The sequence below is a fragment of the Salvia hispanica genome, chromosome 4, assembly GCF_023119035.1.
Source record: "Salvia hispanica cultivar TCC Black 2014 chromosome 4, UniMelb_Shisp_WGS_1.0, whole genome shotgun sequence".
Taxonomy (NCBI): domain Eukaryota; kingdom Viridiplantae; phylum Streptophyta; class Magnoliopsida; order Lamiales; family Lamiaceae; genus Salvia; species Salvia hispanica.
The window spans coordinates 45,482,600-45,503,051 of NC_062968.1; the positions used below are offsets into that span (position 1 = coordinate 45,482,600).

The 20,452-nt window shown below is 36.7% G+C and overlaps 1 protein-coding gene across 1 annotated transcript in view; it reads right to left on the reverse strand.

Moving 5' to 3' along the window:
• The window catches only part of LOC125218641, a 19,481-nt gene extending 13,746 nt beyond the window's left edge, over positions 1 to 5,735 (reverse strand). Inside the window, exon 1 of the mRNA XM_048120359.1 lies at positions 5,256 to 5,735. Coding sequence (XP_047976316.1) covers positions 5,256 to 5,562 — 307 coding nt within the window. The 5' untranslated portion in view covers positions 5,563 to 5,735. The remainder of the gene's footprint in view (positions 1 to 5,255) is intronic.
• Positions 5,736 to 20,452: the final 14,717 nt, after the last annotated feature.

Genomic DNA, 20,452 nt, shown 5'->3' on the forward strand with positions numbered 1-20,452 from the left:
CGAGCTCCGAAAGAACAAACAAGAAAGTGTCACATAACTGGAACAGATGATTATGGTCAACAGTACTTACTTGGATTCCCATCGATTTCTTTCTATGAACCTCATTAAAGAAAATGCCCTCGTCTACTTTAGACTACAGATTGACTCGCATTTATGGAGTAATGCCTCACTTTTTCCTTTCCTATGAAAGTTGTGACTCTCTTCTAGTTTGTTGGCTATAGTAGTTGAGCTCATTATTCAGAAAATGTAAAGTGTTGACTTCTTAAGCTCCGGTCATAAACCTTCGATTCTAAAGTTGCTTACGACCATGCCCTTCAAAATAATCTCATTTTGAACATCCTTAACAAGGGTGTATTGCCGTCTTTTTAAGACTTTTGATTGACTCATGTTTTTACAAGTAATAAGTCGCTATCATTTTTCTTCAACGAAAGTGGTGACTCACTTTCAAATCCTAAATTCAGAAGAACTCATATGTTTCCAATTATCTTTGTTGGTTGTTGTCTCCTACGACCCATCATTTATAAGATCAATATCCTGGTTTCTTTAACTCTAACGATATAACTCCACCCTTAAGTTGCTTATTGTTCAGACAGTTCTCCTCAGAGAATGGCATGTGCCATGGAACTTTTGTTCACCTCCTTATTTGGCAACCATATTGTGACTATTTCGTTCTTATATGGGTGAATTTGTTTTGCCCAGTTCCACTACATGAATTGTTTCTAGCTCATGATTTCTTTCTGAAACACTAAGTTAAGGCTAATGTATTGCATTTTCCTTGATGGTAGTTGACTTTTCCAAAAATATTTCTTTCACTTTGGTCGCTACCTGTGAATCCATTGATGTACTTCCATGATTTCTACATTAAGATGTTGGTGAACCATGATCAACGTTAATTCATGGCAATTGTTTACATTTCTAAACCCTCTTGCGACTAATCATCTAAGGTCTTGACATGTTGAAACCATCATCCTTGATGTCCGGATCTAGTCAATTTGAACGGACAATTGAACTATCTTATTTGACAGCCTACTATGGAAGGTGAGAGTTAATACAGTATCACCTTATCCTCGTGACCTACCTCATGTTCTTTCAAGTTCCCATCAGAATTGAATTCACAAATTCGATGGGTTTAATTATTTGAAACCATTTGAACCTTGACGTTCTTTGAATGGATACGATAAGTTATATTGAACTTAGTATTTTCCTTCAGAATCAATTGTCATGATTTGATGATGAAAATTCATAAGAGTCGAACAAGAGATGTTATTCTTGTCCCCTTTGATATTATGGAGACCTTCAAATTTTCAGTCATGCTCCTTCTATGTTTCCTATCCAAGTTAAGACTATTAGAGTAATCTTCCAGTTCTTGATATAAGACTCTCGAGAAATGCATAGCCTTAATTCCTTTCAGATACGTATGATGAATAGGTCTCTTTTGACACACGTGATGAAAATGATAGACCAACCAGAAGTGTCGCATAACCGACAATACGAAACGTTAAATATTTCACATCTACATACCGCTTATGACAAGCTGGTAAAAGATCGAATATTATGATATGAGGATAGGTAACTAGGCTTAAGAAGAGAAATGTTAAGGAATATATATGGATCAAATGATTTTTGACGATGTAGAAGATCATATATACAGATGTTTGATGGATCGAAATGCTTATTAGAAGTAAGATAAGTGAGCCACAAGAAATGAAGACACAATCATGGATATGTAGTGAAAATCATGGAGAAAATGCGATTTCATTCGTAGTTTATGTTTGACGAAACTAATTCCATCAACCAGAGAGATTCATCTAATAGTTGGCCAGAAAGAGCCACAGGTTGGAGCGACATTGGAGGAAAAAAAAAAAAAAAACGCGTGATAGCACCACTACCCTCACCATCCCTGCTACGGGAGGTGGGAACCAAAATTTCTCTTTAAGGAGTTATCGCGAGAGAACGAATATGGAGTCCTACAAGATGGAGTAAGGACAAAAGTTGGCAACAAGATGCGAAGAAGTATTCTATGATATGGCACACCCCGATTAAGCGATCTAAAAAAAAAAGAAATGACGATAGAATTTTGCGTTAATCTAGATATGAGATCTAGATCATTTTGGAAAGCCATGCTAGATTTTTTTTCCCACGAATCGCTCAGTCGAACTAAAAGGTCATGGAGCCAGTAATGTTTGGAGAAAGAAGCCAACACCTACGTTGTACTCTTCCATTATTCAAAGATAAACATAATTGAAGTGAAGTATGTGCTAAATCACGACAAAATGGATCGCGCACGAAAGTATCCTAAAGACTGTGAAATGTAGACTACCCCGGCTAAGCAGGGGTTACGAGGTCAAACCCGCTAGCTCAACGACTACACTTACGACTAATGCAAGCATTAGAGGGCTCAATATCGGACGATAAAATCGAAGATAAGGAATGGCTTCACCAGTTAATGAAAATAAATTAACCAATGAATGGCTTGAATCAGCCACGTTATCTCAGGCACCATATAGAATGACGCTTAAGGAGTTTGAAGAACTTAAGGTCCAGTTACGATAGGGCGCACAAGTACTCCTTACGAAGAAGAAAGAAGGAACACTGAGAATGTGTATCGACTACCTAGAGTAGAACAAGTTGACGCGCAAGAACAAGTACCATCTACGAAGGATTGACGACCTATATGATCGACTTAGAGGAGCCGGTGTATTCTCGAAAATGGACTTGAGATTAGGTTATCACCAACTGAAAGTCCGACAAGACGATGTACCCAAGATTTGCGTTCCGCACCAGATATGGCCATTACGAGTTCACCGTAATGCTTTTTTTTGGGCTTACAAATGCCCCGGCTGTGTTCATGGACCTAATGAACCGCGTGTTCCACCCGTACTTGGACAAGTTCGTCCTAGTCTTTATAGATGATGTACTCATCTACTCGAAGAACGAGGAAGAACACGAGGAACATCTGAGGACCAACTTGGAGACGTTAAGAGCCGAGAGGCTCTATGCTAAGTTTAGCAAATGTGAGTTCTGGCTTAACGTGGTGAACTTCCTTGGACACATAGTGACGACAGAAAGGATCCGAGTGGACCCTACAATGGTGGAAGCAGTACAACGTTGGCAGTCACCAACAACACCTAATGAGATTTGAATTTTCTTAGGTTTGGTTGGATACTATCGAAGGTTTATTGTGGGATTTTCTAAAATAGCAAGACCAATTACTCAACAGCTCAAGAAAGGAGCTAAGATCAATTGGACACCGAAGTGTGGAGCAAGCTTCCAGCTATTAAAAGAAAAGTTGATCACCGCACCAGTCCTAGCCGTGCCAGCACCAGGAACAGGTTATGTGGTGTACACAGATGCATCAAAGATCAAAATCGGATGCGTGCTGATGCAGAATGGCAAGATGATTGCATATGCATCACGCCAATTGAGGCCGCACAAGTTAAACTACCCAACACATGATTTGGAATTGGCGGCAGTGGTACATGCCTTGAAGATTTGGAGACATCACCTCTACGGAGTTCGATGCGAGATCTTCACGGACCACAAGAGCCTCAAGTACTTTTTCGAACAGAAGGATTTGAACATGCGACAACGCAGATGGCTCGAATTAGTCAAGGAGTACGACTATAGTATAAATTACCATCCAGGCAAGGCGAATGTAGTGGCACATGCCCTGAGCAGGAAGGCTACGCCCCAATTGGCCACCTTCCTCACGCAGAATGAGGAGCTCCTACGTGAGTTTGCTAAGATGCGACTGGAAGTAGTAAGAGCACCGGATACGGTGGAAAGTAGGATCGCCACCTTGGTGATTGAACCCGACTTAAGGGCCAAAATTGTTGAGGCTCAAAGGAGTGATGAAGCATTAGAGAAAATTCGTCTTAAAGTGAGGACGAGAAAAGAGGTGAGTTACCGCGAAGAAGCGGATAACGCCCTCACTTTTGAATGAAGATTGTGTGTGCTCAATGACGAGGCACTCAGAAATGAGATCATAAGCGAAGCGCATGAGACACCCTACACTGCCCACCCAGGAGGTACGAAAATGTATCAAGATATGAAGAAGCAGTTTTGGTGGGATGGCATGAAGAGGAGCATAGCGTCGTTTGTAGAAAGATGCCTAGCATGTCAACAAGTGAAGGCTCTACATCAACGACCCTATGGGAAATTGCAACCCCTAGAAATCCCCGAGAGGAATGGGAGCACATTGCGATGGACTTCGTGACAGGATTGCCAAAGTCACAACGAGAAAATACGGTCATCTGGGTGATTATAGATCGCCTCACCAAAAGCGCTCACTTCGTACCAATTCGTATCACTTACGGATCAGACAAGTTAGCTCAGATCTATGTGCAAGAGATCATACGATTACATGGAATACCGATAACAATCACATCAGACCGTGATCCGAAATTTACTTCTAGATTTTGGATAAGCCTGCAGCAAGAGCTGCGCACCAGATTGAATTTCAGTACTGCATTCCATCCATAGACTGATGGGCAGTCTGAAAGAACAATCCAGACCTTCAGAGGATTGCAAAGAGCCGTAGTGCTCGACCGCGGAGGACAATTGGGAGCCAGTACTACCACTAATAGAGTTTACTTACAACAACAGTTATCAGACAACTATAAACATGGCCCCATATGAAGCATTGTATGGAAGGAAATGTAGATCACCACTTTACTAGGATGAAGTCGGTGAGAGAAAGACGCTTGGACCGGATTCTGTAGAGGAGATGATAGAGATCGTCCGTCAGATCCGTGAGAGAATCAAGGAAGCTCAAGATAGGCAAAAGTCTTACGCAGATGCTCGCCGAGCCTATTCTGCAGTTCAAGGCGGGAGACAAATTTTTCTGAAGGTATCCCCGTCTAAAGGGATTACGAGATTCGGCGTCAAGGGCAAGCTAAGACCGCGCTTCATCGGACCCTATGAAATTCTGGAAGAAGTCGGTCCTGTGGCGTATAAATTGGCACTCCCGCCGAGTTTCGAGAATGTGCACAATGTTTTTCATGTGTCACAAATGAGGAAATGTGTGTTCGACCCCAAAACACATAGTCCACCAAGAGGAGATGGTTTTGGAACCAGACTTAAGCTATTAAGAGAAGCCAGAGGCAATCTTGGACAGGAAGGTCAAAGAATTGAGGAATAAATCTATTGTAACAGTGAAAGTTTTATGGAAGCATCATGGTCACGAGGAAGCTACGTGGGAATTGGAAGACAAGATGAAGGAAAAGTACCCAGAGCTTTTTGAAGACCCTCAAAATCTCCCATAGGCGGCGGGGGGGCCGGATAGGAACAACACTCATAAGGCGGGTTTTGCTTCGGTGCAAAATCGCAAATTCTGGCTTGCGCCTGTTGGTGTTTCATGGAGGCGCGGTGGAGTTTGAGGGCGGCCACGATTTCGCGGCGGGCTTCGGCCATGTTGAGCAGGTTTTCTTGATAAGGTTTTCTTGTCTGAAGCCTTCTTCGGACTTGCTTCTTCGGTGGATCTGTTTCTGTCATGGTTGTGGTTGTTGTTGAGGAGAGATGGGCTTGTTTTACATCATTTTTAGATTTTGGTCTCTTCTTCATAGATTCATAGATAGATATAGATCTCTCACTATAATTACAAAGGATTGGGAAATTGAGTGGGGTGGAAAGTGAGAAGACAGTGGATCATCCTTTTCTATTTTTCCAGCCCACTTTTGCAGCCGAGGAGGAGGTAAGATGCTACTACTAGTGCTTGCTTGCTTATATACAAAAAAACAGATGCTCACTCTAGATATATACACAGCTCAAATAGAGTCTATAGTTTTAGCGGTGTCAAAATTCTACTTTTCCAATGTCAAATTCTAAAATTAGAATTATTTTTAAATATATAAATTGTGAAGTCATTTTTGGTACAATGAAAGTGAAATTTAAAGAAATAATTTTTTTTTCCTTTCTTACATTTAATAGGAACGAGGAATATATAAAATATGAAAATTTTATTTTTTTAATTGATTTTATTTCGATGCTGGATAAGAATTGAAGGAAAAAACAACTTCCTCCTTCCACCAAAAATCATCATATTTTACAATTTTGTTCTACACCAATAAATGTCATATTTACTGTTTTACTGATGTATTACAATAATAGATAGTACGATATTTTACTAACTTTATTTTAATTACATTTCACTATAAAATTAATACTCCCTCGTATTAAATTAAGTGAAGCGCTTGTTTTTTTGCGCTCACTAAAAATCCTATTTAAGTTTGGCACGAGTTTTAATAATTATAAAAAAAAAGTTGATGAAAAAAATAGAAGGTGAATCTCATTTTTATATTACTATTAATTTTATAATAAAATATGAGTGAAATAAGGTTAGTGGAATGTGTGACCTATTACCATTTATAAAATATTCTAACTGGGAATCCTAAAGTGAGACGGATTAAAACGGAAATCGAGACTGCTAAAGTTGGACTGAGGGAGTATAAATAGTTAGTAGAAGGAAGATAAAGTAAAATAAAAGAGATAATAAGTAGAGAATATTATATCTCCTCTTTCTAATACTTTATCCACTTTTTAACTCTCTTATTTTACCTAGTCTCTTTCTCTTTTACTTTACCAATTTCTCATTAAAATTTGTGTCGTCCACAAATGAGACTATTTTTTCAAAGGAAGTATACATATAAGTGTAATGAATTAGTGGAGTATATAAGAAAGATGAGTTAGTGGAGTATGAGGTCCATTTACTAAAAAATAAATACTTTTTAAACTGTTAACAATTCCAAAATGGCAAAACTTGTACTCTCAGTGTCACATTAAAAATAAATATTTTTAATTTTAAATTATCCATTAAAAATGAAACTTTCCTATAAGAACTAATTCATTATTTTACGTTTTTTTTTCTCTCTCTTACTTTATTCTCATTAATAATTCACAAAACAACACTAAATAAAATCCCGTATCAGAAATCTAATAAATATTTTATATTTAATAGGATGGAGGGAGTAATATTTTCGGATGAAAGAACTACAAATTTAGTACTCCCTTTGTTCTAAGGAAGATGACCCCTTCTTTGAGCGACCTGAGATTTTATACAGTTTTATTTTGCATAATGATTGGAGAAAATAAGGTAAGAAAGAGAAAATAAAGTAAAGATAAAAATTTTTATTTTAAATAATAAATCATTTTTACTGAAACAAATTAAAAGAAAAAAGGCTTTTGCCTATTTTTGCAATAACTAGGTTGTTGGTGTTGCGGCGGGTTACTATTCTTATAAAGAGTTTCAATCAATGGGTGAAACAGACCCTGTTGCGGCAGCTAAATGTCAACTTGTGTTAGTAGTGTCGTACTTACTGACCATCTATTTAATCAGGAAGACATATTTTCAGAAAAAATCACAATGACATTATTGTATACCACTTATTTTAATAGGAGTACTACTAAAATAGTTTAAGACCCTAACAAGTATTTTCTAATTTCTATTAGAAAAAATTCTTTTGGTTACAATCTTTAAATCTTGCTGCCGTTGAGGTATATACGTACGTCGTGTTACGCGAATTATATATGACGTGGAAATTTATGTACTCCTATATGTCTAATTTTAGAAAAAACAATGACCACTTTAGTTCGTTTTCATACAACTTTAATATTTTAAAATTATAATGTTGTTTTAACTCGGTACATGAAGTATAATGTATGTTATTTTCTATAAATAAATGTTCTTGATCTCATCTAGTAACAAATTTAAGAAATAAAATTAGTAAAACTAATAAAATTGTCAATTTAAATTTTACTACGTACCCCCTCCTACCATCAATAGTTGTTCAATTTTATCATCTTTTGTCCATCAATAAATATTTCATTTGTACTTTTACTCCATTTTGATAATAGGGCCTATGTTCCATTAGTTTCATTTTATTCATATTTTATTATAAATTTAGTATAAAAAATAAGACTTATCTATACTCTATTTTTTTCCATTTATTTTTTATTATATTTTTTTAAAATTTGTGTCCAATTAAAATGAGGCGCTTGATGAACAGAAGGAAAATTTCTCTTCAAGATCTTGTGATTTTGTTCCATAATATAAAACTATTATAAACTCATGAATATGAATGTTGTTGTAAATGATTGATACAATTATATATCCAATTAATATAAATAGATATATAAATAATTGAAATAAATCTATCAAAGAAGATTCCTTGAAATATAGAGAGAGAATTGTGATTTAAAAAACTATGTGAATTTTATAAAAGACGAATTAATAACTATTTGAATTATAGAATTATAATTTTTCTAGTTATGATCGTCGATTATAGAGCAACACCTAAAAATCTCACAATAGAAAACCAACATGATAGTACATGTCGATTAAATAGAATTTTCTTATCATACTCATGTATCGACGATGAAATCAATCGATTCTACCCGACCTGTCGCCTATATGGTCCTGTGGACATGCCTGATACTGTGAAAATATTATTGCAAATTAAAACATAAACAACCTAAACCTTTTATTTTTGATGCCTAATTTCAGAGTTTCTAATGTTTGTATAATCGCCAGCTATCTATTAAGATAAGAATGTTATGTCACGTCAACTTTGACATATATAGTGATATGATCACTTCGTGTAGCAGGGAAATTAGTTACTAGTGGATCTGCAGAGCAATTAATTTTATCGATGGTCGTCGTAATTTAAATAAATCATAGTAATTGATGATTTTCGCCCAAATTTCAAATCCTCTCCATTCACAAAAATATAGTGCTAATTTTATCCTTTTGAGTCATCTACTAATATTACATCAATTTTAAATACAGAAAGTTTTTAACAACTAATAGTCTTTATCTCAAAATCTACTAACACTACTTTCATTATATTTGTCATCTCTCATACTTTACCATTTAAATATTAAATCTCGCGTCATTTATACAGCGGTCCGCTTTTTGTGGACGGAAGGAGGATTAAAACTAAGGCTTAATATGAACTCTTAGATTAAAAAATGGATGGTGGAGATCTAAGATTTTCGTCGGACGTTTGTAAATTACATGTAAATAGGACATTAGGTAGTAACATGGTCCAATCAATAATAAATAGTGGAGATCTAAGATTTTCGTCGGACGTTTGTAAATTACATGTAAATAGGACATTAGGTAGTAACATGGTCCAATCAATAATAAATAGGACATTAGGTAGTAACATGGTCCAATTAATAATTGTAATATGATGAAAAAACACACACATTTTATTAGAATTATATACACTGCCCTCGAGACATTACATGCACTGTACGTCTGTACCTAAGGCATCACATATACAAGTATACAACACTTATAGCATTAAACACAATTAATTGTACATAGGGCATTACATAAATGCACTTAGGGCAGTGCATAATACTGCTTGCAAAATTCTAAAACACAATATTAAATTTTTTTGGCATTATGTACATTGAACTTGGGGCATTAATATGCACATTGACTTAATTATGGCATCATAGCAATGCGATACATATTCCAACTTTGTGCAATTTTTTCATCAGAGCACGTGCAATTGAGATTTCATTAGAATTCTTATAGAATTACCTTTAATTTGATATATGATGTGTGAAAAAATAATTTAGTCAAGAAAGGTATACTCGCTTCGTTCGCCATTAAATATAACACTTTGACGCGGCATGTGTTTTAAAATGGAAATTAGGTGAAAAAGTTAGTGAAATGTGGATCCTACTTTTATATACTCCATAACATGTGAGTGAAAATGAGTTAATGAAATCTAGGTCCATTAAATAGTAGTAAAAAATAAGTGCGACATGTATTGGTGGATGTACCAAAAAGGAAACTAGTGATAAATAAGTAATGGCGGTGAAGGGAGTATAAAATTTAGTTTAGGATTTCTAAAATTTTACTTTTAAGGATTGACTTTTATCCCTAATTTACCTTTACTACATAAAATAAATCATATAAAAATGTCACATGGCACAATTTAAGCGATTGATCATCATAATCTAAGGGTTCCTGTTTAGTCTTGGTTTTGATATAAGAATGACTTTTGTTTACTAATAGTCATTTTCTTGAATTCTGATTTGGCTGCCAAGCTCTCATAAATAACTCTTGTCTCTTATTTTTGGGTTCTCTCCGAATTTTAACTTCATTCCACTCATTATTCATCTGTTTCTGTTGGCAATTGAAACTAAAAATATAACATATAACTGTCCCACATTGATGTCAAGAGAAAACTGAAACTAGTATATAAGTCTCATGGGCCCTCCTCCTATCACCAATTGGTTTTAGAATGGAAATATCTGGATTTAAAAATTTGGGCCAAGTGGCCCAACCGATCGAAAAAAATTGGGCCAATTGTCCAATCGATTAGAAAAAAGTCCAACCCCTCCAAGGTTCACCTTGAAGGGATTGAGGGAGGGTGTTGGCAATTGAAACTAAAAATATAACATATAACTGTCCCACATCGGTGTCAAGAGAAAACTGAAACTAGTATATAAGTCTCATGGGCCCTCCTCATATCACCAATTGGTTTTGGGATGGAACCCATGGATTTCACACGAGAATATCACACGAGATCCGGAGGAAGATTAGGAGTGATTATATCTTGCCAACTATAGAAGATTTGGGATCAATGTAATTAATGTAAAATAGGTTTACCTTGTATAAAGTCTCCTAGTACCTATATAATGGTGCTAATTGTACAATTATCATATGAATGAAAATACAGCCCCTTTTTCTACCGACACAGTTTCTACATGGCCTCAGAGCAGAACGATCTTGGCTCAGAAAAATTTCATCACAGCCGATAATACCTTTCCCGACCCTTCTCCAGCCAAAATCAAACTCAGAAATCAGACCCTACATCAAACATGTCAGAATCGGAGGATACGAAATCAAACCCAGACCAGATAACAAGTCTAAGGAACAGCAAAAACATCACTGTTGCCTTTAAACTAAATGGAAAGAATTACCCCCTTTGGTCACGATTGATCAAAGTGAAGATTGGAGGCCGAGGAGCCTATTCATACATCCAGAACGACCCACCGAACCCAGGGAGCAAAGGGTTCGACGAGTGGGAGGAGAATGACTTGGTGGTATTCTCGTGGATCGTCGACAACATCGAGGATGACATTATCGCCGATTTCGCACACCACCAAACGTCCAAAGCACTGTGGGACAGCCTGGCGGTAACATTCGAGAACAAGGCGGACCGATACCTCATCTACAACCTGGAAGAACAAGCAATATACCTCAAATAAGGCGATCTGGATTTAGAGACATACTACCGAAAGATCCACGGACTGTGGATCAACATCGATCGGTGTCAAAAACAACCAATCAGTTGTTGTGACAAAGGAATAGATCAATTCCGAGTTCACTCGAGCGAGAAACGGCTAATCAAATTTCTGACGGGCCTGAATCGGGAGTACGATTCAATTCGGAGAGAGATACTGAAGGAAGAACCGACCCCATCAGTCGAGGCTGCCTACGGAATGGTGAAGAAGGAGGCGGCTCGACTCAACATCATGCCACCGGCTTCCTCTCCACCAACCAGAGGAGCTCCTGGAGGAACCGATTCATCACTTGGGGGGGAGATCGGACAAGGATTCGCCGCCCAAAGCCACCGCCCACCAAATCGCACCGGCTTGCCACCGCCGCGCCCCGCCGCTGCAGGCCGCTCGGGAAATCTTTCCCGGCCAGACACCTCCAAATTGTGGTGCTCTCATTGCGGAAAGCAAAAGCACACTTACGAAACCTGCTTCAAGAGATTGGGGTATCCGGAGTGGTGGGAAGAACGGCAGAAGGCGAGAACGCCTCAGGCCAAGATGGCCGTCGGCGTGAATGACGACGGACAGCAGAGGCAGATCGCTGTCGGGAACCAAAGGGAAACAGCCGGAAAAGGAACGCAGGTGCCCCGGAGACCCCGACCGGCGGCAGCAACGTGCGGGGCGCCGGGAACTTTGCCGGACGGACGGAGACGGGAGTTCAAGGGAATAGGGGCGCTGAAGGAGGTAAAGGGTTTGGCATTTTTATGTCAAGCCCTAATTATTTTCATAAATATGAATTGCCCCCCACCCCCCCCAGAATAAAGTTTTATTACATGATGCACCCCATTTATTTAAAAACCGACCCCCAGACCCTATTAAATTCAGAAAAGACCCCTACAGTAGCTATAAATGCCATATTGATCCTCATATATTCGATTTTATATCTGAAAACCCATTTGCTCCGTTAGAAAATATCTCCGTTGCATATCATGTCCAAAGTGGGAATGAAACACAAAAGGGTTAGATTTTTGATTGTGGGGCAACTGATACTATGACTCCGGACAAGAATGATTTTATTGGGCTAGATGAAATTACTAAGACCTATATTAAAACTGCAAGTGGGGAATTAATAACTGTAGAGGGTTCAGGCACTATTGAGATATCACCTACTCTACGACTCAGGAATTGTTTATATGTCCCAACTTTATCTCAGAGATTGATGTCTATAAGTCATGTGACGAAGGAATTGAATTGTACTCTGCTAATGCATCCCGATTTTTGCATATTATAGGATATTCGGACGAAGAGGATTCTTGGGTGTGGCACTGAGAAACAGGGACTCTACTATGTGGACGAGATAGCTCAACATGGCAGTGCGATGCTGGCTCACGGATCCATGAAACAAGAAATTTGGCTGTGGCACCGAAGACTAGGACACCCGTCCTCTGGTTATTTTAAACTTCTTTATCCAAAACTTTCCATTCCTACTGATTTTTTGTGTGAAACTTGTGTTTTGGCCAAGAGTCACAGACAGTCTTTTAAACTTACAAACACTCGTATGAATTCCATATTTTACTTAGTACATTCTGATGTGTGGGGGGCCGCACCTTTTTTGGGGGGAAGCGGTTTTCGGTACTTTGTTATATTTGTGGATGATTGCACTAGAATGACTTGGATTTATTTTATGAAACATAAGTCTGAAGTTTGTGAAAAATTTACCTTGTTCTTTAAAATGGTCCAAACCCAGTTTCAAACCACCATCAAAACTCTTCGCTCAGATAATGGGAGGGAATTCGTGAATAGTACTATGACCAAGTTTTGTAAGGAAAAAAGGAATGATCCATCAAACCTCTTGTGCTTATACACCCGAACAAAATGGGGTGGCGGAGCGGAAAAATAGGACAATCCTAGAAATAACCCGAGCCATGATGATTGAATCAAAAGTCCCTAACCATTTTTGGCCAGAAGCCGTAGCCACATCTGTTTATCTCATGAACCGCCTACCCACAAAAATCCTAAACAAAAAAACCCCTCTTGACATCCTATCCAAACATACTAAAATTCCCCAACACCTGAACCTTCAGCCAAAAGTTTTCGGATGTACCGTCTACGTCCACATACCGAAACATGAGAGAACCAAGTTATCCCCTTGTGCAAACTAATGTGTATTCGTTGGGTATGGGCTAAACCAGAAAGGATACCGATGTTTTGATCCTAACACCAGAAAAGTCGTGACCACCATGAACTGTAATTTCTTGGAAACCGAATTCTTCTACCACACCCACCTTAGTAGTCAGGGGGAGAGTGATCCAGGTAGTTCTGGAGACTATCTAAGTTGGGTGGTGCCACTTCCAAACTCTTCAATTGAGGATCTAACAGAACCAGTTGTCACTGCCGCCGAGCCGGTCTCGGCCCCAGAGTCACCTCACCCGCGACCCGAAGGTCCTCTTTCGACGATATCCGAGGTAATCCCTGAACCAAGGCCCAGTGAAAATACAGTTTCTACTGACCCTAGTGCAGAACCCACAGGGGAAAACATAATTGATGGAGATACTGGGAGGTATATTCTTCCATTTCGGAGTACAAGAGGAGTTCCGCCTAAAAGATACTCTCCTTAGAAGATTGGGAAGAAAAGCCGGTATGGGGTAGCAAACTTTGTACAAGGAAACCTGACCAAGATGGCTCGAGCGTTCGAAGCTGCATTGTATGAAGAAGAGGAGATCCTGCAGTCAGCTGAAGAAGCAATGAGGCATAAACATTGGAGAGATGCCATGTTCATAGAGATGAAGGCACTAATGAGGAATAACACATGGATGAAAGGCAAGCTACCCGAAGGAGTAAAAACTGTTGGGTGTAGAATGTAGATGGGTGTTCACGATAAAACGAAGACTAGATGGCACGATAGAGAGATATAAGGCGAGACTTGTGGCGAAAGGATACACCCAGACTTATGGAGTTGACTACGCTGAGACCTTTTCACCAGTGGCGAAAATCAACACTGTAAGGGTGTTATTCTCGATTGCTGCCAACAAAGATTGGCCACTACATCAGTTTGATGTGACTAATGCCTTCTTGCATGGAGAGTTACCAAAGTCGGTCTTCATGGAACCTCCACCAGGATTCATTGGGGACTTTCGAGATGGAGAAGTATGCCAGTTGAAGAAGACACTATATGGATTGAAGCAATCTCCACGAGCCTGGTTTGGAAGATTCACTGAGGTGATGAAAAAGTACGAGTATAAACAGAGTAATTCTGACCACACATTGTTCATCAAGAAGAAAAATGGTAAGATCACTTGCTTGATTATATATGTAGATGACATGATTATTACTGGAGATGATGAAGAAGAAATAGCTGAACTAAGGAAGAACTTGTTTAGCGAATTTGAGATGAAAGATTTGGGTCTCCTTAAATACTTTCTAGGCATAGAAGTTTTGAGATCTAAAAGGGGAATCTTCATCAACCAAAGGAAGTATGTATTAGATTTGTTGGCTGAAGTCGGGATGCTTGATTGTAAACCGACAGACACTCCAATGGCTCAAAACCATGGACTGCAGATGAAAGAACAGGCAAAAAGGACGGACAGAGGGAGATACCAGAGGTTGGTAGGGAAGCTGATCTACCTATCCCATACCAGACCAGACATTGCATATGCTGTGGGAGTTGTAAGTCAGTTTATGCATGCACCGCAAGAAGAACACTAGGAGGCGGTTTTGCGCACAGTCAGATATTTGAAGGGAACGGCTGAACATGGACTACTTTTTGAGAAGCATGGGCACTTGGAAATACATGGATTTACTGATGCTGATTGGGCTGGGAACCCAACTGACAAGAGGTCAATTGCCGGGTACTTTACCTTCATAGGAGGCAACCTTGTGACATGGAGGAGTAAAAAACAGAAAGTAGTGGCGCTGTCAAGTGCAGAGGCAGAATTTCGAGGAATTAAGAGTGGGATGACCGAGATACTTTGGCTAAGAAAGCTTATGAAGGAGTTGGATTTGTGTTCTTCTCAGACTTGCAAGCTATTTTGCGACAACAAGGCAGCGATTAGCATATCTGAGAACCCAGTCCAACATGATCGAACGAAGCATGTGGAAGTTGATAGACACTTCATAAAGGAGAACATTGAAGCAAAGATTGTTGAAATGCCATATGTCAAATCCGAGGACCAGCTGGCTGATATATTGACAAAGGCGGTGAACTCGAAATCATTTCGAGGAGTACTATGCAAGTTGAGTATCGGAAATCCCGTTACTTAACTTGAGGGGGAGTGTTGGAAGAATATCACACGAGATCTGGAGGAAGATTAGGAGTGATTATATCTTGCCAACTATAGAAGATTTGGGATCAATGTAATTAATGTAAAATAGGTTTACCTTGTATAAAGTCTCCTAGTACCTATATAATGGTGCTAATTGTACAATTATCATATGAATGAAAATACAGCCCCTTTTTCTACCGACACAGTTTCTATGTTTCTACAGTTTCGATGAGAAGGGGAATTGTGGCACCAACCTTGAGTCTTGGTGCTAAGTCTCCAGAATTAGCGTTTCTTCTCAAACTTCTAATTAGATTGAAACTCTTTAAAGGTGATTTTATTTGTTACGTCCCAAATTATCCCCGTAATCACCTAGAATATCACTATCAAAGCCCCTTTTCATGCGAGGATGCATATCACCATTGTCTGTCAAGACTCATATCAACATTGCATCGATTGTTACTATAATATTACAAACTGTTCGACACCCTACAACTAAATATAACTTGATCGGTTGTCTCTGACTCATTTATTTAAGTTTTTTTTTTCTCTTTAACAGGAGATGAGTGCCTTTTTACTAACAATATATCAACCTATCTTTTTTCTCTATTTTACTTTTATTGTATCAATTATTTATTCAATTTTGTGTCATCCATAAATTAGATTATATTGTATGAACGAATTAACCATATTATGATAAAAATATGAAATGCAATATGGAGTATAATTATTGGAATATGGAGTATAATTATTGGAAGGTGCTGACGTTGGTGGGACTAAAGAACTAATCACCGTTGCAACAGCCTTCTATTTTTCTTTAGTATTTAATTGTATTTTATTCTTCGTAATGATTAATTTCTGTTAGAAAAATATTAAAATTGATTCTCCAACATTCAAAATTTGAGAATAGAAAAAATACTCAATATGATTGGAGTGAGATGTGAAACCAAAATCTTGGAAATTTTTATATATATAAAAAAATGAGACAGCCTGTATACGAGGACAGAAATGCCCCATACCTTCATCTCATTTTTCAATTTCTCATTTCATATCAAGCTCCTTTCTTGCCCAAGTTTTCTTTTTCTTCCTTTTGTGTATATTTCAAATTGAAAGAGATCGTACAAATAATAAATAAATAGTACTGCTATTAAACATAAAAAGATATAATTCCGTTTATAACCAATCGTTGAATTGTTTTGTTTTCAATTAGAATTCACCTTCACCCATTCACGATTATAAATTTACATTAATTTGAAAATACATTAGACGATATGATGGGTTGGAAGCATGGAATCCGAATTTAAAAGAATATAGTGATATTTTTTTAAAAAAATTAATGAAATTAAACTGACGATTTAATTGCTCCAAATTGTGAAAACAGAATTTTAGTGATGACAAAACTAAGCTGACGATTTAAATGCTCCAAATTGTGAAAATAGTGCGGATTCTGCATGTTGGTTCTTTTCTGAGTTATACAGCTACATGGCTACAAATAATTATTATACAAGTTGCATATATTTTTTAAATTTATTTTCAACAAAAAAATTGTAAACCCCCCCCCCCCCTCCCCTCTCCTCCTAAAAAAAAGTCCTGGGGCTCTGGAGTTTATTTCGTGTAGAACTCTCTTGTTTGTAAAAAAAATTATTGACGGACGTATCTACATATCGAATTCACATTTGGCTCTGACATTAAATTTAATACATACTCCGTCTTACCTTCTGAAAAGGGTAAGATTTAATGTGGCTGTCTTAATATACATACTTGCGTGACTAGTATATTTATTCACTGATATGTTTGTAGAATTTGATTTCCTGATTTAGATTGTATCTTCCACACATGCTTATACAACTTAATTATTTCTCAAACTCTTATGCAGAAGAAAATTATCAATCCACCCACCACAATAACGTTCTCATTGTTTGAGCCATTAAAACGTGCTTGTCTTAAAGATTAAGTCCGGCATGTATAAATATGAACTAATTCAAACAGTGAAACATCGGATAATTCATTAAATCTTATTTGATGGTACCCGCTACTTGGATAACCGTAGTAATTCTAGAGTTAATACGTGCAACAAGATTCGACTTGTTGAAGGGATACATTTATTAGATAAAAGGTTGCCACAGGTGATGCCGTTTGCTACGATAATTTATCATAACACTCTTCTGTTTTAAGACTTTTTAAGGGGATGAGTGACTCATTTTTAACATGGTATCAGAACGAGCTAATTCTATGATAAATCTCTCTGATGTTCATTCCAGTCCACACACACAAAGACGTGTTAAAATATCTAAATCTTTTCCCAGATCAACTTAGTAATAATCTTATTGCATTTTTATAAAAGTGGATAACCTTGCTCCTTATAACCCCTTCTAAGAATATGAACGGCGCATTTCTAATATCATTCACAATTGGTCACTACTCTATACTTTTCCTACTCCATCAAACTCGTTTGAAATTTATATTGAATCAAAATTGCAATTTAAACTACTAGTAACCTTTCTGCATGGAATTATTTTTGTAATGGAGTATACATGACGAAAAATGAAACTGAAAATAGAAATATTGTAGACCAACTGATGGCTGCAGCGCCAGCTCTAATAGGGATAAAATCTGAATACACCACCGCCTTCAACTATTCCTTCCCTTAATTCGGATGTACACTTTCAACTTTCAACCAATCATACACAAGACACACACTCTCTCTCTCTTTCTATATATGTATATTATATATTTGAAAGAGAGAGTATATATAGTGATTGGAAGGTATGGATAAGAGAGAGCGGTGGAAAATGTCTGTATTCGGTTTAAACACAAGCGACGCTCAGAAGCTTTACTAATCATCCACTTACAATTCATCATCTCCTACCTTTTCTTTTTCTTACTTTTCCTTTTCTTTTTATATTCAGAATATATCAATGAAATTTTTTGTTTTGAATATAGTTACGAAAGCTACTTAATTTACTAAATTTAGCAGCCACTCTTTTAATAGTACATACTAATACAACATCACCATTTATAAAAAGACTGTATCAGAATTAACACTGTGTTGTTTCAGTTAGATTACAATTAACTGATGTAAATCACTCTTTTCAGATGGATAGATAAGGCTAGGCGATGCAGTCATTGTGTAGACTTAGTTATATTTATATATGTTCTTTGATTCCCCTGTCCATGACCTTTATTTATTTTTCTCTGTGTAGCTTCTAGAAGTATTTTTTAATTCGATTTTGCATCTTAGGTATTTCAATTTATTCGACTAAAAGTTAATATATGAATTCTAATCGTACGTTGGGTGTGCATAATTAGTTGATCGTCAATTTTTGCTAAATTGCAATTTGATTGGGTGAAATAAATGAGGATTAGGCATAATACGTGGAAAAACTATAGAATATCAACCAATGTGTATCTTAGATTATCTCTAAATTTCATTTAATTTTTTATTTTTATGTGAATAACACTAAATATGGAGAATAATTATAAATATGGTGCTACTGCACAGATTTTAAAAATACTACAAACAATCAATTATTATTTAAATACTGTATCAAAACACGAACAACAAATTAAAATAACAAAAACATAATCTAATCCTGTAATGATAACTAGATCCAATATTATTAAAGTACGAAGAATTTATTCTAGTTGTATCGTCAGTTGGTTGTTTTTGGATTGTATGTTAATTTAGATTGTATGCATTGGATATTGATTGTATGTATTGGAAATGGAAAAATTGTTCAACAAGGGTGGAGTTGTTCGCGTTAGGGTCGTAGTGGAAAACCTACAATTATCCTCGAAGTTGTAGAAGAGTATACGATCTTTGGAAATGACATGATTATTTTGGATGCCCAGCAACAACAATGATGACATCAACGTGTTAGATTCATCTATCTTTTCTATAATCTCACTCAAGGTATTATTCCTCCAACTCATAATGTTATTCAAGAAATGAATATTTAATGCGTGTAGATAGATAAAAAAGTTCAAGAGAGAAAAAAATAGATAGTGAATAAGTAAGAGCGAGAAAAAATGTTAATTATTAGTACTCCTATTATATATGAAAATGACTCTCAACTATGATGGAACTTCCTAAAATGGAAAAAATGACTCTAACTATGATGAAACAGAGGGTGTACTAATTATACTTATAATTTGAAAAGTTATAAAAAAATAACCTTCCATTTTATATTTTACAAACATATTTATTAGGTTTATAATATATTGATATTACAAACAATAGATAAATAAATTTAAGAATTCAAATAATATAAGAAACATTTTGAATTTTAACACATGCTTTGAACTTTTTTTTATAAATATGTATATTTTATTTTAATTAAAATTAATTTAAATTAGATTTTTAATGCATTTTCATCTTAAACTAATTTTATACATTTAATCCATAATAATATTTGAATTCAAATGTATATATTTAATAACCTCATAATTACAAGTACATTTTATAAATATAATTAATTTTTATTCTTATAAGATTTAATCGCGTGTTAATTTTATTACTATTAATTATCATATTAGTCTGTAACAGTTAATTCGTAACCTATATATAATTGATTCAAAATCAATTAATCTGGTTCAGTTACGATCCAAGTATACACGAATTGAATTACTTATACATAAAAATGAAAAATAAAAATTGGAATCCAAAAAAGCAAATTGAGTTAGATGGAAAAAGTGGACCCCATCGGCAGGCGGCAAGATTCGAGGAGTCAAAATCAACGGCTACCAGTGGATGTGGTGATCCACGTGGGGCAGTCAGTTTGCCTCCAATCAGAGAAGAGAAGCCACGTGGTCGGTATCAATGGGACCACCAACCTCCTTCTCACCTCAGCAGGAGTAATTATTTACATGTCTTTTGAAGCTCCTCCTCTTTTTTTTTTCTTTTTTTTTTACTGCTTGCACAGTAAGGAATAACAAGACTTGTAACAGTCCGCCCTTCT